General features: G+C 39.4%; 1 protein-coding gene and 1 long non-coding RNA gene across 4 annotated transcripts in view; one reads left to right on the plus strand and one right to left on the minus strand.

Moving 5' to 3' along the window:
• The window catches only part of LOC137654547 (uncharacterized), a 105,163-nt gene extending 95,029 nt beyond the window's left edge, over positions 1-10,134 (plus strand). Inside the window, exons 4-5 of one of the 3 annotated variants that reach the window (XR_011046656.1) lie at positions 93-196; positions 9,939-10,131. This is a non-coding gene — a long non-coding RNA (uncharacterized lncRNA). Of the gene's footprint in view, positions 1-92; positions 197-9,938 lie in introns of all 3 variants that reach the window. The other 2 variants (XR_011046655.1, XR_011046654.1) reach the window with 2 other exon arrangements.
• Positions 1-27,844, minus strand: part of Sema2a (Semaphorin 2a) — a 634,600-nt gene that overhangs the window by 6,396 nt on the left and 600,360 nt on the right. The window contains exons 9-14 of the mRNA XM_068388274.1: positions 17,399-17,575; positions 16,803-16,927; positions 16,222-16,373; positions 15,417-15,608; positions 12,477-12,648; positions 10,153-10,224 (exon numbers count right to left, since the gene is read on the minus strand). Coding sequence (XP_068244375.1) covers positions 10,153-10,224; positions 12,477-12,648; positions 15,417-15,608; positions 16,222-16,373; positions 16,803-16,927; positions 17,399-17,575 — 890 coding nt within the window. The remainder of the gene's footprint in view (positions 1-10,152; positions 10,225-12,476; positions 12,649-15,416; positions 15,609-16,221; positions 16,374-16,802; positions 16,928-17,398; positions 17,576-27,844) is intronic.

Genomic DNA, 27,844 nt, shown 5'->3' on the forward strand with positions numbered 1-27,844 from the left:
TCATGGAAAATAGCTTTGTTTTTATCATAAGAATTTCACTGTATTCCTCCTTTGTTTAAATCTACTGTATAACTAAATTCTTTAAATTTCAGTACCATCATATTCAATGCTGCAAATCAAGGCAAAATAACTATGTAATACAAGTGAATACCTTTCTGTACTGCTAGTGAAAACGTATCTGTGCTGCTGTAAGATGGTAAGTTTATGTGTACTTATTTTGATTTTTCAAGTAATAATAATGACTATCAAAATTTCAATTTAGCAAATATGACTATCATGTGATTTTAATAATAATAATAAAAAAAAACATGCAAAATACATCTTAACTTTAATAAAATAGTGTAAAGTAGTTACTAAAAAAAATGGCAGTTTTATATAAAAGTTTATTCTTGAGAAATTACAAAACCAAGTTGTTCCTACATGAAAACAGACAACCGTCATTTACCTAAGCAAACCGATAACGGAAAAGCCAACCTGGAACAAAGTAGTTAAAATTATTACGAGCAGTAAACAACTGGCAGTTACCTGTTGTAACTAGGGAGGAAACTACCCCTCCTCACTGACAACTTGCTTAACATTCCAGCCGTCAATGAGTGCACAGGTTTGCCGGCTGGAACTTCTTAGGCAGAAATTTTTCCAACAATTTTCTTTCTCTGTGTTGTTTGTGAATGTTTGAGTATATTGCCTGTTATGCAGAAATGTCTGGGAAAGTTGCCAAAGACCTGCAGGACTTTTATGAGTGCTCCTGAAATGGATTTTTACCAATTTTGCTCTTCGTGGCGGGGCTTTCATGTTTTCAAGTGTCACTATGCAATGAATGTGGGGAGTGACCATCCTCCCAGTGGGAAAAGTGTGGCAGGAGAAGAAAGAAAAAGCAAAGAATAATTTTTCACTTGGGGGGGGGGGACTATTCCAAATCAAAGAAGGCCCTGGCAGCATCTTCTAACCACTGTACTCTTCTCCTCCTTTGGCTTCCTTCAAGAGGCAATCCAGCAAGAGTGGTGACCCTTGAACTTTAAAGCCAAACCCATGGCCCAAAGGGTTCTTCCCTTACCCCTAGCAATGTAGGGCCTCCTCTGGCCTTCTTTCTTTTAGAGGTCTGATGCTCTTCAGTTGCTGTGACCTTCCTCGAGTATCAAAGTTCCCGGTTGGAGGAGAGACTGTACCCAGCCCTTGCTTCCAAACACCTGCCTTTTTGTGTCTGGCCAATAGTTCCCAGCCATCACCCCCCATCACTTGCAGAGGATGAAGTTTGACCTGGCTCTCCAGAGCTTTAGTCTTGTCCTTCTGAGGATCATAAGTCTTCATTGCGAGCGAATGACCCTCCACCTTCCAGAAGTTCTCTCCTCCTGCTGAGCACTCTAGCACTTTGGTGGAGGATCCAAGAACTACGCATCTGAGGTGTAGTCTCTTCCTCAAAGGACAACACCCGCCCCTACCACAGAAGGTTGACTCCAAGGAATACAGATTCCAGTCCCTTACCAATGCGCTCTTCCAGATGACAATGTTCTTCCACAAATGCACAATGCCCTTCTTGTCACAGACCCCCCTCATAACTCCAGACGTGCTTCTAGGCGAGCTTCGCCTTTGGACTTGCATGTTGACTGCTGCTGCTTGTGGTGTTTGTTCAGTCCAATGCTTCTCTTGGGACTGTTCCTTGTTGACACAGAGCTTTGCCATTGCGAACAACCCAGGGGACTCTTTTGTGATGCTCTTAGAGACACTCGTCACCTCATCACTCTTCAGATCAGCAACTCTTCTTAGCAAGCTTCTCCTGCTGGACTTTTCCTGCAACACTCATCGCTCTCAAACGCAGTATCAAAGGGGCTTATTTACCATTCCTCCTTAGAGGATACTGATTGTTGTCAACGTTCCCCGTCTGATCACATCAAGCATTCACCCACAGTGAACTTTTCACAGCTCTTCTGTTTGTGGAAGTCAGAAGGTTTCAATTGCAACAGAACTTCAATGAAATCATCTACGCTCTCTCCACCTGATTATCGCAGGTGCTCATCACTTTTCTCCTGAGGTGGTAAGTTAAGCCTTGATCGTTCTTCTGCTGGTCGTTCCACTCTCTCTCTTCGTGGCGGTATGAAACCCAGGACTCTTCTTGCTGCTGGCGGTGTCATTTCGTCAACCCCAGCCACTGACATCAGGACAGAGGAAAGTAGTTGCTCAGTTATTGCAGGGCCGGAAACCAGCTGAGAGGGGGAGGACCTGCTTGCAGTAGTCAATCCTCAAGAATCTTTCAGCACAACCTTTCCTCTCTCTTCAATTAAAGGGTTGTATTAGAGGCAAGGGAAAAGTGAAGGGGTGGAAAAAAAAAATTACATTAGAAAAGGCATGGCCCCTTTCAGGAGGTTGACAACAGCTGTCCTGGCTTCTTCCAGTCTATTCTTTCTTGTAAGGAAGGCAAATGAAGAAGACTGGTGATCAACCTCTCAGACTTGAACTCATTCATCCAACAGATATTTACGATGGAAACTCCAGCAACAGACTAACAAGCAACAAGGGTGCCCAAGTATTCACAAGACTCTTCTAACTAGTCACAACTCTTCCAACTAGTATCCTCATTGACGCATGCCAATGGAATTTGCCTGGTCCGCTATCTCAACAATTACCTGATCTTAGCTAAGTCGGAGGACAAACCTCTTCACCTAGACAAAATTCTCTCATTTTGCCAGGACCTGGGGGGTGTGATGAATCGAAAAAGTCTGCCTCCCCCCCCCCATAAACTACTTTATCTGGGGTACTAGAGAAGGGTTCCCAACCCTGGAGAGGCTGTCACATCTAGGAAAGCTAGCAATCCCCTTCATGCAGCAGTCCCTTCTTCAAGCTGGACAACGGCAGAAACTTCTGAGGTATCTAAGCATTTCTAACGAAGGTTCTTTCCTAGAGATGAATCTCGCCTTTGATCCCTGCAATGAGATCTGAGCACAGCCTGGTCACAACATTGAATGATCTGCTCTTTCCAGTAAGAATAGGGAAGGAATCCAGAAAAGATCCAAGCACGGGAGATTTCTTTCCTCATACTCCTCATGAGAGGGAGTGTGATGTAGCCAGGCAAACCCATTTATTTTGCCAGGTCTACAAAATAGAGGATTCCCGATAGAGTACAACCCTCTCAATAGCCAGAGGGCACGGCTGTGAAACCCGCTGGTTATCCTCCTGGGATTCATGAGGTGTAAGGACCCTTTATTCATTCTTTAAGCATCCTGGGTTAAGATTCCCATCCAGCTGGAACAAGGACTTCCATCTAAGGATAAGTCTCCTAAGTAATGGACGATGGAACAAATTATACAGTTTTTTAAAAGTAATTTTCAGTAATCTTTTACTCAAACTTTCCCATCATCAACAGACCACAAGAAACTCCCCAGCTTCCATCCAAGATTTGTCAGTAAGTGACAAAGGGATTGATTTCTTTTTCAATTGGTCAAAATAACACTGCCTTACTGATTTTCAGTGTTCAATCAATCTTAAATTCTTTCCTTCAATTCTCTTCTGCTGCTGAAACAATTTGTTAGGCAGAAAGGTACGTCAGGTCCTCCTTAGCACTCAAAAAGAACCTGTCTGTGGTTCAGGTGTTAAGGCAGGTGTAAGATACGCTATAACATATTTTCAAGAAATTATTGTGTTGTCTGTTAACCCATAAAGATGAATTTAGCTTCCCTTATTACGTTCTACGGTATTTTTTCCAAGTGTTGAAAACATAGCCCTCATGGCGATGTTCCAGCTCCACGATTGGTCAGTTCAGAGGAGCATCTCGCGCCAGATGAAGTGACGTCACGTCCTTGTATCGTGGCAGTACAGAGCTGTCCGCCATGGTGATCTAGGAGTTTGTCACTGTGATCACTTGTTTGGCTTGACAACTAATCACTTGCAAGCGAAAAACGGCAACATCTGTGAATGTTCTCTTGAACTGTACCGGAACTAGAATTGGCGTTATGAAATTATGAAAAGATGCAAGTCTGTTATTTATTGCTATTAATATAGTGCTGTACCATTGATGTATTTTCTTTAATGACAAGCTGTCTTTTTTTTTGCAGCTGAAACCTAGTCCGATATACAAGTAATACTGTTCAATATATGTAATTATAGGAGGCTAGGTTCTGCTGACCCAAGAGAAGAATGAGAAAATAGGGAAAACTACGCAAAAAACTATCTTAGTGTCCAAGTAACTCCTCTCCAACAAATCCTTGGTGCCGTATTCTTTCACTGACAGATGTGTCCCATGGCAGGTGAAGGATTCAAGGGTCATGTAGGGGAAGGTGAAAAAGGGGTAAGGAAGGAACCTGTGTCTTTTGGAGCGCAGAAATGACGGGACTGAGCGAGAACCCGTCCAAGGATTTCCTCGAACAATACCTTAGGTAATGAGCTGTAAAGGTAGATTGTCTGGACCATGTACCTGCTCTCAGGATCTGGCCCACTGCCATGTTCCTTTCAAAGGCCAACGAAGTACTCAGGCCCCTAATGTCGTGGGGTCTAGGCTTTCCTGGAAGAGAGACCCCTGAGCTGCTGTATGCCCTCATGATCACCGGTTGCAGCCAGATCGTATTCTTGGAGACCGGCTTCTTCACCAGTCCTGAGTTCTCTCTGGAGACGAACACTCTTGATCTCAGTGCGACTGTTGGCCGTCCTCTCTAGGTACTTGCGTACCGCTCTGACAAGGCACAGTAGCAAGTCCCTCGGGTGGTCTGACCGCGGGATAGCTGGCACTGAGAAGCCCTCAAACCTAGGGTCCCAAACCGCTGGATTCTGAGTCTTGGCTACAAAGGTGGGTAAGAACCTGAAGGTAGCTTCTTTCCAGCCCTTCGAGTGCGAGACCTCGTACGACAGACCATGAATCTCAATCACTCTTTTGGCCGATGCCAGGTCTAACAGAAAGACCGTCTTGAGGGTAAGTTGTCTAGGATGGGCACCCCAACCCTCCTTGGATGCGTCCGTGAACAGCAGCATCTCCGGGGGGTCAGCTTCGAAGGGCATTCCCTTGAGGGTGTTTGTTCTGACGAGCCACCATTCCAGGACTTCCTTCATCTCCGGGGACACCGGGACTATCTTGTGCGGGGAGCCCCCTGGTTCTAGAGCTCTTTCAGGTTCCACTGCACGCTCCTGAGTTTAAGCCTCCCCTAGGGTACTAGCTTCTCCAACGAGACGAGGTGGTCTATCAGTCTTTGCCAATCCTTGGCTCTCCTGGGCTGGCCCGACAGGAAGGGCCTGAGTATCTGCTCTAGGTTGTCCAGTCTCTCGGGGAAGGCTCTTGCCAACCGGGAGTCTAGGACCATCCCTAGGTAGGTCATCCTGGTGGTGGGTATCAGCCGAGACTTCTCCAGATTGATGATGATACCCAAGACGTTGCAGAACCGCAGGAGCTTCTAAGGCGCCTTGCTCCTTTAGTGCTTCCTCTGAGGCTGAAAGCAACAGTCAGTCGTCTAGGTACCAAATCAGGCAGATGCCCTGTTCGTGTGCCCAGGCTGAAACCGTTGCGAAGACCCTCGTGAAGACCTGAGGAGCTGTCGACAGTCCGAAGCAGAGGGTTCTGAACTGCAACATCTGGGTACCCCATTTCACCCTTCCTGCTGGAGGGATGGACAGGGACCTGGAAGTAGGCGTCCTTGAGGTCTATGGACATCATGAAGTCCTCCTCCCTCAAGGCCACTAGGACCGACTTCGGGGTGTCCATCTTTAAGTCGGTCTTGCACACGAATTTGTTGAGGGCTGAGAGGTCTGTGACTGGTCTCCAGCCCCCTGTTGCTTTCTCCACCAGTAAGAGCCTTCTGTAGAACCCCGGGCCTGGGTTCTTGACGGGTTCTACTGCACCTTTCGCCAGCATTGCCGAAACTTTCTCCTGCAACACTGCTATTCTCAAGGGGTCCTTGGGTGCCAACCACTCCGCCTGTTGATCTGGGATCAGAGGAGGCGGGTCCGCTGGGAAGGGCAACCTGTATCCCTCCTTTAGTAATGCTACGGTCCACGGATCGGGTCGCCATGCATGCCAAGATTGTTTAAGGCATCCCCCCACCCAAGGCTTCGGCAGGAGTATGGGGCCTCCCCTCCTACCTCCTTCGAGAGGTGTGGCCAGAGCAACCCATCCTGGAGCTCGTGTAGGACGATCTGAAGGGGGGGGGGGCTGCGAAGACTGGAGCCAGGTCGCTGCCGGGGCATCCCTTCTGGGTTGGTTAGGTGAGAGATGTCTGAAGAAGGTCTCCTATGGGCAGGTCTTCTTGCATGAGGGGGTCTGGGCTCTCCCGCATCCTTCAGTTTCCTGACCCTCTCCACAGGGCAAGTTCCTCAGGGCTCTCGCTTCCCTGTCTGGAAGCCTCCTGACTACCTTACTAAGTATCATATCCCTCTTTCGAAGTACCAAGTTGGCTGCCTGCAAGAGGGGCTGGTAGGACAGGAACTTGAGGGCCTTTCCCCCGAGCTAATCAGTTCCTTTAGCAAGGTCTGGTTCTTGGGGACCGAGAGGTCGTGCAAGGTCTGAAAACCCACTAGTGTGCAAACCCACCGGTCTAGCCAGGATGAAATGTAGACTAAGTCCAGGGCCAAATCCTGCATCATGGAAGCCTCCGACGGAGAGAAGCAAACTGGGGCGGAGGACGCTCTATCTTCCGAGGCCCCCTGGCTTAGGATGGAGATTGCTGGTTCCACCGTACAGGGACCTGCACGGCGCCCCTCAGGGAGATAAAAGCGCTTCCGAGTCTTGAGACATTGGAGGAGTTTGGAGGTGCTCTGACTCTTGGGGGTGTTCGCATGGCTGGCTACTACCTTGTTGATATGCTCCATGCCCAGCCTAACATCTCTAGCCAGGGGAAGAGCCAGTGAGGGCCTCTGCTGTACAGGGGTGGCCACCAACCAGAGAGCCAGTCTTCATCCATCGCGGGCTTCAGCTCGTCTAGCCTGTGATGGCGCCTGATGAGGGCTAGCACTTTTCTATATGTGGAGGCTTCGTCCGTTGAGCCTTCCCCGCCATCTCCTAGGCCTTCCGTCGGCTGATCCTCTGCATGACAAATTACACCAAGGGCTCCGCTTGAGGTGGTGGCATCTTCTTGTCGTGGTACGACTTCAGCGATTCTGGTCGGAGAACGGGCATCGCCGCTGGGATGGAAGCCTCCGTCCTGGACCTGTCTCTCCCTGCGGAGGACCAAGCTGCTACGGGCTTCCTCGAGGTCACTGGCTGTCTCTCACGCTCCGGACGGCCTGTTGAAGTCTTGGAGGCTGGGACACGGCTGTCAGGCCGAAAGGGCGACTCTCTCCGCCGGCCAGATGGAGTCTGAACCTTCGCGGACTATGCCTGTCAACCGGAGCCTGAAGTGAGGATTTTCGCCGACACTCGGACTTGCTGTAGGAGACATACTTCGTGGAGGAGAACAAGCTCTTGGGAGCCAGCCAGAGGTACCCGGGACTGCTGAAGCTCCTAGGAGGTGGCTGCGTGGGATGCCGACTCGCACCCATTCCTCCCTCTCCCTAGGAGAATGGCTTCTCTTGTGCTTCCTTCTGGGGGATCTAGAGCCCTCCTGGCGTGGCGAGATCTGGAACGGGACCGGGACCTCTTTCGTTTCCTCTTCGTGTCCCTCAGACCTCCGTCCTCCGAGGAGAAAGAGTACGACTCAAAAGAGGACACCGAAGATCTGTAGGACCGCACCGAACGGTCCGAGTCATCCCGCGCCGCTGGTGGTTCTTCGTGCCGGCCTGTTGGTGACGAAGGCTCCAGGAAGATGGGAGGGAACATTGCTGAATGCGCTGGGGGAGAGCGAGGCAACTTCTTACGGGGAAACCACATCTCGAATTCTTCCTCCAGTCTCATGGGCGACCTGAAGGGCGTCCTCGGCGGCGCCCACGCGAGGGGGTCCGACGACGGTGAATCCTCCTCCTTGGTGTCTCTTCCAGCTGCTGACGTACCTGAAATGCAGGCCCAAGAAGCGGGGGAAGAGGCTACAGCAGCCTTTCCCCACATAGGATCGTCGGAAGAGATGGGCCCTGCTGGCACCAGGACTCCGTCTTCCGAACACACTCCCGTCCCTCCCTCAGGGACTCCTGGGGAAGAGTAATGGGCCGCTTCCCCGCAACAGAATTACCTCGTCCCCTACTCTGGGTAGGGGAAGGCGGCTGAGAAGCTCTATCCGAAGACATCGGGCGAAGCAAGCGGCGAGGAGATGTTCGACTTCTTAGGCGACCTCTTGGATGTCTTCTTCTTCTTGGTGCTGTAGCGCACCCACTGCACCTCGTTCCAGGATTTGCACTCCGGACACGTGGCTGTAGGGGAACATACGCTGCCCCTACACGATGAACTAGCAAGGCACCGCGAGACATAGGAACACAGAGGGAAAGGGTAGGAAAAGCTATGGAATGAACACGATGGGACCATGTGGGGACCGCGTGGGACACAAAGGGTCACACTGGGTAAGGAGAGCGCATCGAGATGTTATCACGACGCGACCAGAAACTTACTGGCGACCGAGACCTGAACGAGCACGCTCTCTGACCCCGGGTCGCTTCATGGCGCGTATCACTCCGCCAGAGGTTCCCCCGCATAGAAAACGGGATTAGGGTAAGCTACACAAAATTCTGGTCGGTTGGGAGAAGATCCCAGATACTTCTATGAAAGTAGTTCGAGGTAAGTACTCCGTGTTGGAACAAATGTGAGTTTCAAGACCTATGGGCAACTTGGAACTTTAGCAGAGTGAGTAAACCCCTCTCCGGTGTTTTACAGCAGGCTTCAGATAATGCAGATTTCCTTTAGCTTCCACTGCTTGTGGGAGTACCCAAGTTCACATTGGGTATCTTTACTCTTTATCCCTGTGGTGGCGGCTCTACAGGTTGTGCACCCACCCCAGCTCTCTATCTCCCAAGACAGGATACATCTCGAAGATAGATAGAAACTACTCTTCTTTCTTTCCCCCTTCTCGTGGGGTTGCTTCAAGCTGGACAGGAGAGCAGATCTAGGGCAACTTTGTGTCATATCTATTCACAGAATGTTAGGAGATTGGCAGGAATCACCACCTTTGTTACCTCCGCCGCTTGGCGGAGGTAATGTTTTCGGTTCGGTTTGTTTGTTTGTTTGTTTCTCTGTTTGTCTGTCTGTCTGTGGACAACGTAGAGGCCACATTTCTACACGGAATCACTTCAAACTTGGCCAAGTAGTTCCCCAATGTGTATGGAAGAACTGATTAAATTTTGGTCAAGGTCACCCCAAGGTCAAGGTCACAGGGGTCACTGGTGTCACTATGACATAAGTGGCCATATCAAGAGACAGAAATAAAGCACTGACTTTTGCATAAGCCAACAGGGAAGTCCTAGTCCAGGCGCAACCCATGGGTGATGTTCAAATTTATAAAGGTCAAAGGTCAAGGTCATATTGGTGCATTATATCAATGTCATATTAAGTATCAGTGGCAAATGAACAAAGATCACTTAAAGGTCAAACGTTACTTGAAAGTCGAAGTCACATCAATTCATGATTCTAGGACATATGGCGCTCTAGGTCACCTTGGCGGAGGTATGTCCTCTACGAGGACCATGTCCGCGTTCAGGACTTGCTCACTTGTTCCTATATGCAACCAAGGGGTACAGCATAGCCCAGTAAAGTTAATCTCCTGAATTTTTAGTTCATATGGGCTTCCTCCCCACTGAAAGACGAGTCTCCTATTTAAGGACGATGGTTTTTTATTAATGTAGTTAGTCAGTCACAAACTTTGAATTTGTAATTTTCCTAACAGTACAAACACAGAGTCCTTTAACTTAATTTCCTGCAGGGTTGAATCTTTAGGAAAAACTTAAATTTTTTAGATACATTTTATATGGCTATCATCTTCAATCAATGTAGAGTTGGAATACCAAGAAATCTCACATTCTTGCCTTATAATAAATAAACTGTAGCTTTATGGGTAACCTTACTCCATTACAAGGAAATAAATATTCTCTTTTACTTACATCTACAGGTGTCAAGACATTATATTTTCAGCTGTCAAGAAATTTCCAGCTACTTTTCATATCCTATATTTTATAAACGAACCTTTATGTGCATTAACATAGTTAAAGAACATTTTTCCCAAAGAGGCAGGGGACATTTGAGGAAGATGGAAGTGGAGTCCCTTCTATCTAAAAATTTCACATATAAATGAGACCTGATTATTGTTAAATTAGTATACTTACTGCTTGTTTTCTTTCCCAGGTTTTCATTGCTAGCTTGTATTTTTCAAATTCATGGCACCAATCACTGTAAACCTGTAAGAATTTAAAAATTTTGTGAGAATTCAATTTATATTAAGAACATTAAATTTCAACAGTCTAACTGTACACATAATTAATATTCAAACAAGATCAGCAACTATCCTTATGCATTAATATATATTCATGGTGTCTACCTTTAATCTACAATTGCACCCTTCTAATCTTGCAATGCTTAAAAAACCCTAGTATATTAAACACTAGCTGATAATTTACTTTTATACATAATTCCTTCAAATAGATAATTCAAATGTGGTTAAATAACTGTATTCAAGTATTGGTATGCATGAAATGCCATACACCAATCAAATTTTTCCTTTTACGTAATAGCTTTTGTTCTGTTTCTGGAATAGACGGCTTGCATTTCAGTTACCACATAACCTATTATAAATTATTAACTTCAGTTACTCACTGCAATTTGAAGCTTAAAATACAAAAGAACACGTATAATGTGATCTCACCCAGCAACATGGTTTTTGTAAATTAACTGATGAGTTGTCTTTGGAGAGTCAAATCAGCAGAATAAATTGCAAAACTTCAAGATTAATGTGGAATAAAATAATCACAAAGCCACGTGAAGAATTATTACCATAACTCGATAAAAGATTACTGGGGCCAAGTAGTCCAAGCAAGATTACTCGAAAAATAATTTTTCAAACATCCAATATAAGTAGAACTTAGCAGTAAAATTCATAAATGCCAAAATATGATGTTAAAAATGCTTCCTGAAAATACACAGTAAACATCAAATTACCAGTTAAAAAAATTGGTAGTCAGGGCTACTGCCATGGAACTGGAAAACATTGTTTTAACGATAGAAAAAAAAAAACAATGGTTTCTACAAATGTATTGCTCTAATCACTTATCTGTAAACCAATGGTTTTTGGAATTTAGTTAGATGGCTCTAACCTTGGAACAGGGAGGCCATTCAGTGTCAAGTGAATTTTTAGAAATGCTCAGTGATGCTTTCAGCAAGATCAAAGAAAGAAAATAGAAGAGGTAATAGAGAAGTTTAAAAAGTGGGTGCAGTTACGAGCCAAAGAGATGCAGTAAAGATCTTTTACCAACGCCTAAAACACACCGTGAGATGCACAGACAACGCTACCCTCCAACAAGGACGGAAAATATTGGAAAGATTAATTTTAACCCGAACTATTATTGGATGCAGATTGTTTTACCTCCTAAAATTTGGTTTCTGAAAAATTCCAAGCAGATTACTCCCCTGTTGAAACAACCTAATTAATTGAAACTTTACTAAGCTCTATATAAGTTTCATATATCACGGAGAATGAATACACCACTACTAAAATTAACAGAGGAAAGAATTTATAAGGTTTACTTTTTGTTCTAGCCATTATATAGTTTTATTTTTATTTCAGCGTAATACAGCAATGGATACGATTCAATATCCATAATTCAGTTTGTTGAGAAGTTATCAATTTTGTAGCAAATGGATAAATAGGTTTAAATTTTCATCTATAATTGTTACTATCATGTTCACTAGTTGCCTGATAATCTTACACCTTTCATTTTAATGTCAATACTGATGAAAAAAAAATTATCCAATATTACAGTATTTAAATCATCATAAAAATTTTTAAATGGTACCTAGCTTTTACCAAAGTTAAAATAACTATCTTCAAATTCAATCATTACCCTTTAGGTCTTAATTACACTATTACAAAAAGAATTTTAGTTGCCAAGCCAAACTTGAAGAATTAGATGTAATTCACAGTGTATTCATAAGCTTTAATTAATTTTCTTGGTACCCAGGGGGTTTCTGTTAGAAATGTGTGTGGTTTGGTACAAGATCTTCCACTCCAGTAAAGTAAGTGTGCTACAGAAATTGTAGGATTTTTTCCCATTCAAAAGGAAATAATACAATTCCATTTAAGAGTTTGATCTTAAGTCTCCTGCAGCAAAAGAGAAGAATGAGGAAAAGTAAAAATAAAAATGTCCTGATATTTCTTCATTTTCATAGTAAGCACCACATGAAAGAGAATTTAAACTAATGGCTCTTAAATCCAGGAAATGAATATAAGCATTCAACACACAAAATTATGATACTACTGTAGCTCAGACTTGGAGATCAGTTCGTATATTGTTATATATGATGACATCCAACTCGTATATAAAGTCTGGATAAAAGTGGCCATATAAAGGGTAAAGGTTAGTATTTCACTTGAAAACAAATATTTCTCTGATAGTTAAAATAGTAATACTGTAAATACACTAATGAACTGGCTCACCTTCTGGAAGTCATTAGTACGAGCTGGAGCAGAGCAGCGATGAGCATCTACAGTAATATTATATGAACACACAATATCTCCTCCCATCTTGCAGTCATAGCGGCCAGCATCAGCTTCATTAACATTCATCACCACCAACCCATGTTCTGAAGTTTCTATGTATTTGTCCGGCCTGCAACACAACAATAAAATGTCTAGTTTGGTCTATTTGTAACTTTCATTGAAAATACACTATTTCTAAAAATGAACAAACATTGAAGGATGGAGCTTTTTACCTGCCAAAAATAAACATTAATTCAAAACTACTATTGATATACTGTATTCTGAGATTGTATGACAAAAAGTTTTGTCAATACCATATTTTTTTAACCATACAGGAAAATAGCTTTGTGAAAACAAAACTTACAATTCCCAGTACAGTCCCTATATTTAATTAAAACAGTCCACCTATCTAAACAAAAGATCTAAAAACCTGTACAAAAGTTACGGTACTTTGAATCTAATGTAAATCCAAACTAAACAGGTTTCCTGTATTGAAAAAATTGCTTCACTACATAATAGAACTTGCAAAATTTTTTTTGTTTATCCATGACATTACAAACCTATGAATAACTTTATTACTGTACTTATAGCTTACGACATGTTGGCAGTATACCAAGTAGGCATATTTAGGTTAGGAGGGAAGAAAAAATGCAGTTTACTGAAGCAGTAGTAATTAGTCTTAAAATAGAAAAAAATGATGCATAATATTTTTTCTTAATCTTGAGTCTTAAAAACCGAAAATAGCTATTTGGATAAATCTCACTAATAATTACTCACAGATTGTCAGTCAGCATTAGAGGATGGCTGAAGGTAAAAGATTACCCAATTGTAAGAAGATTAACTATTGACATTTATGAGTACAAAAAAGTAAATTTTGAATTTAATCATTAATGATGGAAAAAAAGAAAAAAAAACAGGAACGATGGGAATTATCCATGATGCATATTAATAGAAGAAATTATAACTGCCAACTACAAGAAAAGGAATTTGGTTTGATCATAAAAAAATATAAATATCTAACATGCTTTTGCAAGATTATTTCTTTTTTAAATGGAAATTTCATTTGCAAAAACACGTTATTAACTTCCCGTCAGTTTGTTCAAGTGCACATTCGACAATAAAGCTAATACAGGAAAGCAGGACAAGGTTTTGTTTACTAGATTATCATTAAACACCTTATTTAATTTGAACTGAAGACTAGGGAGAACTATATTCAAGAGCAATCACCTATCTCCTAATTTAATGGCAAGATAAGCTTGAAGGTTTTTAAAGCTAAAATGCTATATTTATGGTAAACTGAAAAAATAGCATAAAGTGCTCGAGATGCAAAAAATAAATCTAGTTGGGATCATAAGCCTTGCTCATCTTTGAAAAACTTGTTCAATAATGTGAATGTGTGTGAATGACAGGATACAGGTTAGTAAAACACTTCAGGGTTAGGTATCCACATTAAAAATTCTTAATGAAATACAGCAAGATGCTTTAATAGTGAAAATGAACTTTGGAACCCTAAAATTGAAAAAAAAAAGGTTGAACTGGACGCTGGAGGTTTTTAAAGTCAACACAATGTTTACAAGCATGTCAAGATTTGTTTTGTAAAAATTTCAAATAAGTTCAATATGAAAGTTTTCACATAAAAAAACATCTCATTCTCACCAATGATGATTATCAAAAGACATACTATAACTTTTGAAGTAGTACAGTACTTATAACATTTACCAGAAAATCAAATATCCAATATTATTAAGAATAAGAAAATACACTACAGTATTTCACCTTGAATTACGACTTAATAAATGGTCAAATTTGTTTTTAAAATTGATTCTGCAAAAGTTTATTCAACTTCAATAGTACAAGTAAAAGCTTTGTACTTGCAAAGCAAATTACAAGCAGCATGACATTAAATGCTAGGGAAAAGATAGCCAAAAGGAAATAAATGAAAAGTAATAGACAGGAGTATTGGATGGTAGTTTTATCCTCATACACTTGCCAGTATCTTTGAAACTAATCTTACACGTGGACTTATATATTTTACTTTAAAATACAGTATACTGCACACTAACTGCTTTTAATTCAACTTAAGTATGAAATACCACAGTACACTATCACACATCAATTTTCATGTACATGATTATTATCCCTTGCCATTCCCTTTTTTGGAAAGTAGTTATTTCCTTTACTGTATCTTTCTCTTTGAAGATGTTTTTTCCATGATTCTCTTCATATCAACTTTATTTAGGGATTATTCCGATAGATAAAAAGGCCTAACACTAAATAATGGCCAAATTTTGTTGTCACAGAAGTTTATCACCAGATAATAAAGTGTAATTACAATGACATGTCTTTTTATCGTCTTTTTTTAGCTACAAGTATTATTGTAGTGTACTAGTTAATAAACTTCACTTACTGTAACATCAAACTCGTTTCCTAGACTATATGAGCCATATGAAAAAAGTTTATGAATGTGAAGGGAAATTTACACAATATAGCTAAGCTGTTTAAACCTAGTTAAATGATTACCAAAACTTTGCTATTTGGCTTGTCTATATAGAATGGGGGTAAACCAATAATTTTCTCAATTTCTTTGTAACTAGTAATTATGCAAGTGCTGACAGTAATATGATGAAGTTGAAAGGTTTTTATTAGAACTGAAAATAGAAGTAAGTTAAACCTAAAGTTTTCTTCTGATGACCGAAAATGCTAAAATAATAAACAGAAAGGTGGGGGAAAGGATGCTAGTCAAACAATTTTGGAGGGTAGTAAAGGGAAGCTTTCTTCTCTCTGGTCCTACCAGCCTGACAAGGGATTCAGCCGAATTTGGCTGGTAATGCTAGGGTTCCACAGCCCAACCTCCCCTGTTATCTTCACAAAGTATCATGACTAAGTCTACTGCCTTACCTGTATCTGATTTGATATTTTCCTTTATCCTTGGAGTAATGATGCCATGTGATGTCCTTGAGAGAGATTGGGCGTGGGAGTTTCACAGCACAACCTAAATGGATGCTCTGGCCCCATGTAACAACCATTTTCTTCTTGGCAATGCATGCATCACATAGGCCTGGAGTTGAACCAGTAACATCTTGCAAAAGTCTGTAAAATACAACAATTTAGATTAACCATAAAAACTTCTTGGTATGGATATGTAATATAGTATGTTAATATTCAGTTTTACTTAACTTTAAAGAAAACTTTTCAAGTGGTGAAGCCATTAAAATTCAAGATCCCCTTCTCAGTCCCCATTTGTCATCTGTGCATCCTAAACACAAAAGAGGTTTACAATAATTAATATATCAGCTATTTCACTCTTAGTTTTTTTTTTTTTTGGGGGGGGTTCAAGTTTAGATAGGATAAATAACGACCAGAGTCATTCAGTGCCATCTTTGTCGAGTTCTATCAATAATCTACAGTTAATGTACCATTATTTTGCAACCACATTTAAATACCCCTGTTATTTTAAAATTGAAATATAATCTAATTTTTCTGACCACCAGTACATGCATGAATTTAAAAAATAAATAATTTTAATAATATGACTGATACAAATGCAAAATTTTCCAAATCTAGACCCCTTTTAGGAAAGTTTTAAACAGCTTAATCATATCGACCCTATTATGAAAAGAAAAAAATCCCCACTCAACACTTCACACTGTCTCTTCAAAGAAGCATGGTAGCACTTTAAGAACATTTTCAAGCCCTAACTTACCCTGGTTGGTAAGGCTTGCACATATTAGCATCCTTATCCCATCCACAATATGGGTCATGAGAACACCGGAGACAATTATCATAACGGCCATGGCACATGAAGAGATCTACCTGACGAACCCTTGTATCAGATGAAACATATAATGACTTGTGCTGTAAAGAAAAATAGAAATTTTGAATAAATTTCTAAATCTTTTAAAAAATATATAATTTTCTTCAGACTTGAATGGTCCTTACTGGCAATAAAAAACATGATACAGTATTACCCTTTTCAAATTTTTCCTTGCGCCCTTGCGGAAACTTATTTCACATTTTTTTTTTAAAACAGTAATTTGACAAACTATTTCTGGACTAAAAACTTGAAAAATCATTATTATATTCATAGTAGCATTATTTCTTATCATTTAAAACTCCTTTCCCATAATCTTAGCCCTGAAATTCTAGAACCCAAAAGTCGTGAGCAACCCACTCCTTGTCAATATATAAAGGAGTCTACAGCAACTATATAAAACAACCCTCATTCATCTCTGAAAAGAATCTCATAAAAAATTCATCAAAGTCTCTTTCACCTCCAAAACTAACCTTCTTTGATATCTGAATGGCTCTGATGGGCTCTGGAGTGGTGACTTCATAAACATCTAAGAGCTCTGAATGGGACTCTCCTTCAGGATCCAGCCACTCCACTACTTTGTAAACTCGGCCTTCCACTGTATTAAGGTATTTAATATAAGCGAAAAAATATAATTATCACTTATAAATAAAGAACAGAGAAAACGTGCTAAATACTGTAATTGTAAAAAGACTATCTTTACATAGTGGTAGATATAAACCGTTAGAAACAAATAAAATATAATTCAAGTTTGACAAATAGACCATAACTACCAGGAAAACTATTTCCCCAAGTCATAATTAAATCCGTACAAAATGTATTTTATCAAAAGACAAGTTGAAATAAAGCAGGATTTGGGTGTAAATAAAGCTAAAGGGCATCTATGAAAAAAAATCTATCAAATGTATTGACTATCAAATCAAGATAAAATAAATACAAGTCCTATAAGGACTCATAAATCAAAATATGTATAAAACTTTGTTGACAAGACCTGTCAGATCTCTAATTTTCTGACACAGTATTTCTAAACATGAGACAACTACTAAGCAAATTCTATAGAGATGCTTACATGACCCAGCATAGAAGACAGTGTAAGTGTTCTCCTGGCCATATGTCCCCCCAGTAACTTTATCGACCACAAGGTGAGTGAAGATGAGGTCGCGCTTGAAAAACACTGGTTTATTGTGCTCGTGGGCAACTGCTTCGTCCATTAGCGGATGAGACTGAAGGAACGTCAACACATTGTCTGAAAACACAAACCATCATGTCATAAAAGAAAAAAGAAAACATGACATGTGAAAAAAAAAAAAAACAGTAGCGTAATCAAATTACATCCTGACAACATTACACCCTAATTCCAAGATGTATGTCGACATCATGCAAGTTCGAAAACACTCATTTAGTTTCAAAAGTACCCTTCGAAATTATGAGACCAGAATAACTATTTTCAGTTGTTTCATTGATTACTTTCCTTCATTTTCAACACTCCCGTGCACTAATAAAATTGCAATATACATGTGCAGGGTACTAGAATTTGGAGGTACTCTTAATAACTAATAAACCATTCGAGATTAATTTATCAATAAACACTTAACTATTTAGTTTAGCTTGTAAAAAGTATTCAAGTTGACAAGATAAGGCACTTAATACACATACACTAAAACATGTTAAGTTCTAATTGATTCATTAAATAAATCTAATTAAAGTCCGTGATTGCTATAATTGCTCAGCATTATCAATATAGTACCAATACGCCGTCATGTCAAGTTCTTTATAAGGCTAGAACTGTTAATAGAATAAAAGCGACGTCAAAGAAGTTTAATCCATTTACGATCGCAGTAAAAATTATTTACCTTATATTTACTGCCACAGGCCTTGTTCACTATTCAGTCTCCGAGACTGTTTTGAGTAATCATCCACATGATTCACTTCGAAATAATTACCATTACGAATTATTTCTGTTTCATCTAAGATGATACAATGTCTCCATTACGAGTAAAAATTAGCTCAAGTTTCCTTAAACGGCCCAAAAACATCACAGTACTCTAATTAAATCTTAAAATGAAAACTTCGTAAGTGTCTGTGGTTAGTCAGTTTTGTATAAAGTAACAATGGGAATGTCTATAACAATATTTTGCATCAAGCAAATAGAGTTCGACATCGAAAAAATAAAGTAAACACAAAACTAATTTTGTTCTTAGTGTATCTTCAAACATGTGTAATGCTATTTTACCATTTTTTCCTTGAAATCTTAGTATTTTTATACAAAATTCAAAATTAGAAAAAGAGGAAACAGAAAATTTTGAGAAAAAAAAAATATTACCAGCGGCTTTATTAAATAAAATACTGCTCTAAAATATAAAAAAAAAAATCACTCCTTGAAATTTTAATTCCTGCATCTAAACAATCTCTGTCTGCCATTATACAGCACTATCTCACTCTCTAAAGTGGTCTAACTTCAAAGAAATTTCAGACAGCAGTTACAGCTCCATTCACTATTCAATTGACGACTCAAGGATAAATCACCAATGCAACCATCCACAGTTTCACAGTTCATCCCTTGGGTCAATCTGCTGCAAACGAGCCTTCTAACATGAGAAAAATATTATGGACAGCAAACATACAACTGAGGTATAAGAGATAATGCTATAAAATTACTGGGCTTCAGAAAGTATATTTTGTGAAATTTCTAACGCGAGAGTAAAGTTTCTAGGAAGTCTTTTGAAATCATCTCAAACCATAACTAAAATATCTTGGAAATTATTTCAAAATAACACAACGTTAGTGGTGTTTAAAAACAAATCTTCCAACCGTCTCATTTACGCAAGTCCTAAGAGCACATATGATAAAGTCCCATTAAATCATCTCATCCACCTTCTATGCAAATATCAATGGTTGTTCATCAACCTATTCGCTTTCTATTTGGACAGTTGATGTAAGATTGTGCGGCAAAGCTACACGATAAAAAGCAAAAAAGAATAGAAATAAATAAAAAGACCCATAACACTGCAAACGAAAAACCGCTGTGAGCAAAAATTTCAATCGACAAGAAACGGTTAGCAGTATGACGGGTTAAGAGACAACATATCTTGACCATGATTTCTCCAGACACTCTTTCTTAGCATTAGAAGAGAAAATACTACAGAAAGCTATGGCAACGATTGGCAAGGTTTCGCCATAATCGAATCATTACAATCAAATAGAACCTATAAGCTAACCAATCCCCTTGGCCCAAGTAACTGAGTAAGTATTAAAGTTCCAGAATAATCTCAATTAAATAACTATCTAAAGTTTGTACGAGACCATAGCCAATAACACGAAATAAAAAAAAAGATATGAACCGTTGTGTAATAAATACAAAACCTTCATAAGACTACTTATGTATCAGCAACTCAAGTCCCCTCAAACACATACAGCATAATGTAAGAGCATGCCGATATATTCGAGAATGAAAACGCAGCAACAAATCACAACACCTAACACGGAGTTACCATAAAACAGACGTTCATGTACATAGGCATAAGAAATTTCTGACCCGTTCTCTTCACGACTGACAAGAAGGGGGCTCACCTCTTTCTTCGAAAGACGTACAACTACATTTCACTTCCAAAGACGTCCGTTCATCAATAAGGTTTGAAAATGAAAAGCCTAAATGTCAAGAGGAAACGCCCGTGGGGAACGCACGATGCTCCTAAAATGGCTAATGTATTCCGGCCGAAGGCAAAAACTTCTACCATGTATAATGGCAGTCAGCCCTTGGGAAGTAAATGATGTCGTATGTACTAACGTTCGGACGCAGTCTTACTCTTCGACATGCAATGACAGTCTGCGGCTCTCGTTTCGGGGCCATTACGGCACACAATGGAAGACCACTAAACATGCACCAATTCCACGGGAATCAAATTTACTACAGCAATGCTGGCTTTACACTATCGTATAAAATCTTATCCACTCTGTTAGCGGAATCTACGGTCAAATTACCTGTAAATTAGCATCTACCCCATGATCTACATTCTAAACTTTCACTTGAAAAAAAAATGCCTAGGATGGTGGTCACTCTCCTATAGTCAATTATTCAGGATAGTATGGCCTACTTGACGAATGTACACCAATATACTGTACCGAAATGTGTGTACAAACAACTAAATAGGGTCAATCAATATTTTTCTCAGTCATACAAGAATGTCAATCGTTACATATTCCTAGACACTAATGCCTTAGTCTCGATCCGCAATAACCACGCATTACCGATGTCTTAAGACTAATTCTACTTCAACATTTTCCTATGCATTAATCATTATATGATTATTGCATTGTCAAACGATAAAGAAAATAAATCCCGTTTGGTCACTTCGGGAATTAGCCGTCCACTAAAAAAAAATTAAGAGTTCCTGGACCTACGAAGGGTTTTACTCCAAAATTCACTTATATGACTTGATGTATGCCAAATAAACAAGTGGACGGGTAACACATTCTTGTTCTTCAGCCCTCCATTTTTCTTTTGTTTATCTCGGATATTACGAAAAATGGCAATTATGATATTTTACTGTCATGTACTGTAATTTCTACACATATAAATGTGGTCAGAGAAAAGCTTTCGTGCCATGAAAAGGTTCACATCTTTAATTCAAGAGAAAACACTGTCGCGTGAGACGAATTTATTCAATGACACTAATCAGGCAGAGAATTCTGTAAGCGAAGCACAAGACAAAGAAACGCAATACAACCGGGCCCCACCTCTCTTTCCTTTGCCTGAACAAACATGTGTGTTATTGTTACCAAAGTTGCAATAGCCCCAATTCATTATATTATCCTCACAAATTATATTTCCAAGTTGAACAAGGGTCACAGGACAGTGCGCCAACCAGCACTTAGGGTAGAGAACGGTTTATCCTCAAACATCGACTGAATAAGTATTATACTGTGCTAATAAAACGTAAAGGTGGTCTCCATTTGATATTATATCCCTCGCCACTTGACTTCTTTTTTTCACCAAATGCGACCTAACGACATATTTGGTGACACATGACGCGGAACGCCTGAAGTCCACGACTCTCTCTCCAGGGAAAGCCATTTCTCCCTCTACGTACGCTTGGCAGAAGAGCTGCTTTAGCCTACGTCGAATCTCCTCATACATCCTTCTAGAGGCAAAGTTACACGATAAAAATGTATTTCACTCTACGGAAAACGCCAACGAGACCAGAACTAAAATAGGTAAATATAATACAACGTTTATTATCATGAAGGTGTAACATGAGATACAGCGTCACGTCAAGATGAGAATGTTACGGCAGTAAGTCACGAATTCCATCATTAACGCGACTTCGATTACCATAGGCCGTCTGGAAGAAGGGCGTAGCCAGCTTAGCAAACAATTTTGGGGAAGTTCTATAACTTTCCGGATTGTTATGGATTGCATTGTTAAGGAAGATCACAACGTTGTACGATATTCAGAAGTGAAATTGTCAATGACAATAAATGCAATTTCCTGGCGGTTGGTGCATTTTATACAAGTTTACTAGTCTTAAAACTATGGAAAATGTGTATCACTTCCTGTTGCCTATACTTTTCATGGGAAAATGTAAGGATATTTCACATGGTAGACCGTGGGGTGGGGGGGGGGGCTATAGCGGAGCCTCATATTCTAATATTCTATGTGAATTCCAACATATAATATTCATCTTCAACCTTATTTTTAGTCGGATAACCTTTAGAGAAACAACCAATGGCTATACTTACACTACGACTTTTTCAGACTTTTCACTTTTAAACCTACGCATCCACTGTGCAATTCAAGATCAATTTTCAAGAACAGTCTTAGAACATACTCGAACAGACAGACAATATGAGGCAAACTTACTTGATATTACAGAAGTAAATTCTACCTATCAAAATACATATGGGAAATTTATTAATAATATAAGAAACTAAAAGCAGAAATATGGAATTGACCACAGTGACTTATGGGGTACAAGGTCTATAGCATATATTCTATAATTTGGGGTGTACTGAACTTAGCAGAAATACGTAGAAATGTAAGGCAGGACTGTGGTAGTGTAAAAGTGTTGCTACTAGACAAAATCAAGATATAAATATAGCAAAATGGCACTACGAGAGAGAGAGGGAAGCTAAAAAAAATTCGAATTAGGGGAATGGGTAAAAGGAAATGTGAAAAGTTTATAAAATAATGTTTCGGTAAAAGAGAACACTGTGAGCACAAACCGCATGGAAAGGCCACGCAAAATTAAAATCAGATCACCGACAAAAAAAAAAAAAAAAAAAAACCATCGAGAGATAGTTTTGGCCATAGGCATGCATACGCAATTCGCGGGTGTAGAATGAAACTGATTATTTCCTTGGCTTGAAGTGTTCACAACCACGAACCTCTAAACACAGTAGATTTGCCCTGATCTATCGCAACACTGATACCGTTTTCATTTCCAATAATACTAAATTGAAAGGTAAAGATTACGCGAATAAGCTTCATAACAAAAGAGGGAACAAAACTTATAGTTCTCTTATATAAAAATGTATCCTGTTTCAAACACTTGACAAAATTGGAACACTGAAGATAAAATGCAAAGTAATCCCGTTTGTAATATAACCAAGCTTGGCCCAACAATAAATAACAAATTAAGAAAAACGAGAAGCAAACATGTTCAACCCAGGAGCATTTATGAAAACGAAGTCCTTCAACTAACACTAGAACTAAAACCAGTGATAATTAGGGTGATATGAAACCTGGAGCGTCTTCCAAGGCGCTCCCAATAGTCTCCCGCAAAGCTTCCTTACACAAATTATAATGAGCCCAGAAAACCCAACGGCCTCACTAAGCCTGTATACACCCCAGCTGAGCACCCAGGTCCCCCGACAACCTTGGAGGAATAATACTAACCCCAGCCAGTGCCCCACGCCCTCTACTAAACCTTAATTACGCTCATAATTACTGTTGTCAATAGGAGCGCAAATCTGGGAGACAGTTCCCGCTCGGGGAAGGGAGAGGATTTAAAGGCTAAGTTCCAGGTAAAGGAAAGGGGACATCAAACCAACACTGACGTTTCCAGTGAAGGGGGTCATTTTCTTTCCTCTGATCTATTAAAATCAAACCGATTGTTCATCATCTTTCAACTTCAACTTGTAAAAGAGAGTATCCTCTGTTATTTATTTCACAACGTCGCGATCTTTGTTTCTAATCAGATCCCGCTTATAGTATATACTTTTCTTTCATCTACCTTCATTTAAATCCAAGTATGATTTAAGAATTCGGCTAAGTGCAAAACAAAGATACAATCAAAAGTAGCAGAATAAATATCGAAATTCATCCATATTTTACTATAAAAAAAAAGGAAAAAAAAAATCATTGGTGAGACCCTTGAAAAAAAAAATATCACAGAACTGCGTTCACTGAAAAATAAAATCAAATATTCGATGACAAATGAAAAGCTTTTAATACCTGACTTTCCTTTTTGAAAAAAAAATAACAGTAAACATAAAAACCGGAACAAGACAAATAAGACTTCAATTTCACATGAAAATTACTGTTAATTAATTAACTTGGCAATGCAACGAGAATCCACGCAATTTCCACGTATTCAACATTTCATTCAGGCCAAACAAAAGAGGAAAAATAACAAGCTGGGGCGGTTATTACAGATTGCGATGACATGACATTTTCAAATGAATCAGGTCAAATGTGTATTTTCAGGAGGAAAATTAGGCAAATGATCTCGCCGTTGGTCGAAATTCAATTTTCTATTCTCTTCTCTCTCTCTATCACTCCAAAGAATGGAAGACAATTACAAAGTCATTTGTACACCAAATCTACAAGTAAATTAGGAAGAAAACCAATGAAAAAAGATTGCCTTTTTTTTGGGGGGGGGGGTGCTTGTTGAGTACTTCTAAAATTGTAACAATTTTGCATTAAAATGGTAAAAAGAGACATTTCCATGCACGTACTATCAATATCCAATGAAAATAAAACCTAAATCAATTTCTTTCAAGTCCCTACCCTCCTCTTCTTTGTATTCATAGATGACCCTTCCCGTTATATTTGAAACTGGTTCATCCCACGATGAAAACAGGTTCATCCGAATCAAATTTATACCTTGAAATATCCTGACTTTATAAAACACATGAATAACTACACAAGGTTAACAGAATTTGTCTTGAGTTGCACCGTCTTGAGATTATGAAAAAAATATGTAAACACACACACTACAGTATATCTATATCTAATGTCCAAGCTCTCTCCACCCAAGCTAAGACCAGGGAGAGCCAGGCAAAGGCTGCTGATGACAGCAGGTAGACCTTTAGGCTCACAAAAATCCCAATCCTTAGCTCAGAGGAAACTATCGAGCATGAGCAGGTGTAATAATCCCGGTCCAGCAGATTGCCAGTTAGGGAAGTTTTCAATAGGCTACCACATTAGGCCACTGAATATCTGTTAGGTAACTCATAGGGCTGGAGAACTCATCCTGAAATATAAACGCTTTGAAACCGACTGGTAAAAACATTTGGAGCCAGCCTCTTTCAAGGAAAGAAAGGAGTTCAGTAAAATAAAATCACCAACAGAGCTTTTAATGAACTGTAAAAATCAAATTTTGAAGTTCATTAAAATGACTGACGTTCAAAATTCAAAATGAACAAAAAAAAAAAAAAACAAAAAACACCTGTTTAAAAGTAATATCACAATTATATTATTATTTTCAAGATCAGCAGGTAAGCGCGTGTTTGATGAAAAATGTGGAATCGTAATCTATAGCTTCATTAAAAACATAGTTAATAATATGCAAATTATTACCTATGTAAAGGCCTGCCCCTTTATTTCTCAGTAAGTCATATATCAACAGTCATCGTCGGGGTGTCACCTCAGGTGTTTGGCTGTGGCTACATCAGATATGTGTGTGTGTGAGAGAGAGAGAGAGAGAGAGAGAGAGAGAGAGGAGGGGGGATACACGAGCCATAGGGATATAACTAATCTAAGGCTATCTAAGAATAGGCAATTAGTGGCTGTAGTTTCCATTACCGTAAAAAAAGAATATCCATTATAGGGCGAGACCCAGCAGGTAACACCCTTAGCAGATCTGCTAAAGGCACGTGCCAGGTCTGCCATAAAGGTGATGTGAGCACGAGTGCTAAGACCTTGAAATGTTTTACCTGCCCCTCTCTTTCTCTTTTCCTTTATATATACTGTGTACTATATATATATATATATATATATATATATATATATATATATATATATATATATATATGTGTGTGTGTGTGTGTGTGTGTGTGTGTGTGTGTGTGTGTGTGTTAAGAGAGAGAGAGAGAGAGAGAGAGAGAGAGAGAGAGAGAGAGAGAGAGAGAGCGAGCGAGAGAGATCTAAACTAATAATACCTATTAAAAAGAAATCTGGTTATTGGAACGTTTTCAAAGAATTCCGCCAAGTAATTCTCGTTAAGAGCACACATTCACTTCAAGCACAATAAAAATAAATTCTGTCTAATTCCAAAGACTATAAAATAATTGTAAAAGATCGCTATGACCCCAAATAAAGAATAAACATTGGAATTCTCCTCGCTGGTACTTAACAATGCCAAAAGAAAAATCCTAACTGACACTTGGCATCAGCGGCAGATTTACTCGACATTTATAAGTACAATAACCACACCATTAGGAACTCAGCAAATACGACGTTCGTTCCTTTAATGCACAGGGCTCTTAGGATCATCTTTTTAAAAATTCAATTAAAGTGCTCGTAAGTGTCAGGTACTTTGCTCTCTATAATAACTGCAAGTCTTTTCGAAGTCCGTGGCGTATTGTATGATGAGGATAAGAGTTAATTAAATGGGCCAAAAGACTTCCAATCCTTATGTTGGACTTACCTTTTTTTGCAGAACAGAAGACGATAATCTTTTTATCTAAAACAAATTCGATCTTCCTGACTTTGAATATTAATTCCAGTCATATGAAGCTAAAAATCTTTATAAATAATAACAATAATAAAAATGATAAATAGTAATAATAATAATAATAATTGTACTAAAGTCTACATCCATTTCATTTGAAGGGCAATGGACATTAAGGGAAACCTCTGAAAATTTCCGCTAATTCTAAATCAAATCCAACATCATTGTAAGATTTGATTAAAAAACTAGTTTTTATCTATTAATAACACAACAGTAAAATCTTACAATAAGAAATTCTTGTAATATAATCGAGTGGGTAACATATCTATCATCCTTAGGTTATAAAGTATTCAAGCAACAGATCCATTTAAAGTATCCGAAAAGCATCTACTGAGGAAACTTATAAAGATCGTAGTTTTCTCGTTTATCATCACAGCTCCCATCTCCACCTTTACCGCCTTTCCCTAATCGTCGTCGTTCCAAACCCAGTCCCCCCCCCCCTTCTAACACACGGTGGGGAAGATAAGAGAAGGAAAGGAGAGTGGGAAGGGAGAGGAACAGACATGGAGGTCGGGGCTGGGAGAGGAAGAGACCTCCAAGTTAGGAGAAACTTCTTTAAGCGAAGCCCTATTCGCAAAATATTGGAAACCTTTAGCGTTATCATTTATTCAAGCAACCAATGCCCCGATCCGGGGTCCGGAATTTATAGATGGCGCATGCTGGGCAACCGGGAAACGCAATAATTGAATCTAAATGATCCGGAGTGGAAAATTTTCAGCTATTTGCCTTTCAAAGTATAATGTATGGAGTTATATATCTATCTCCTTAGACTCCAGTCCGTTTCCTACAAATAGTTGATTGCAACGAGATAGAATACATGAGCACGCACACACACACGCATATATATATATATATATATATATATATATATATATATATATATATATATATATATATATATATATATATATATATTACACGCGGCTAAGTGTTTGCTTGCTTCCACTACCTCATTGCAATCACGCAGTGATTGTCTTTCACAATCATACTTGAACAGCTGAATTAGAAATTAATTCCCACAGCAGACAGCTTTCATACCATTAGCAGGTTAATATAAAACTACGTAGACGTATTAGGAGATAAAAAAAAATTGCAATTAATTTGTTTCCACTTACATCATGACTTGCACTTTTACCCGTAATTAGCAACATAAAATTGACCAAATTAAATTACTCTCGTGAATGAAATATAATTTATACAAAATTAACAAAATGCATATCGTACACGTGGTTCACAAAGAGCTATCAGATGATTCACGCATCGCAGGCGAAACAAATTCGCATACATTTCCTCTGGAAAGAAAGAAACGATAATTATGTTATCTAAATACCTACGCTTACATCCTTACAGGGTGATGCAAAATAGTATGCAATGCGACTGCATAATGTGCCTTTGAAGAGGAGCGGTACAAAATAAATTCCTTATTCAAAAAAAATTCTTCCGAAGTTCAAAAGACAATCGATCGAAAATTGAAAAAAGCCGCTCTCCCAATAACAGGGGCAAATAAAGTCGTAGACGTACGACTCTAGCAAGACGTGGGTCGTCGTAAAGGTGTGTCGTAA

Source organism: Palaemon carinicauda, chromosome 15, assembly GCF_036898095.1.
Source record: "Palaemon carinicauda isolate YSFRI2023 chromosome 15, ASM3689809v2, whole genome shotgun sequence".
NCBI lineage: Eukaryota > Metazoa > Arthropoda > Malacostraca > Decapoda > Palaemonidae > Palaemon > Palaemon carinicauda.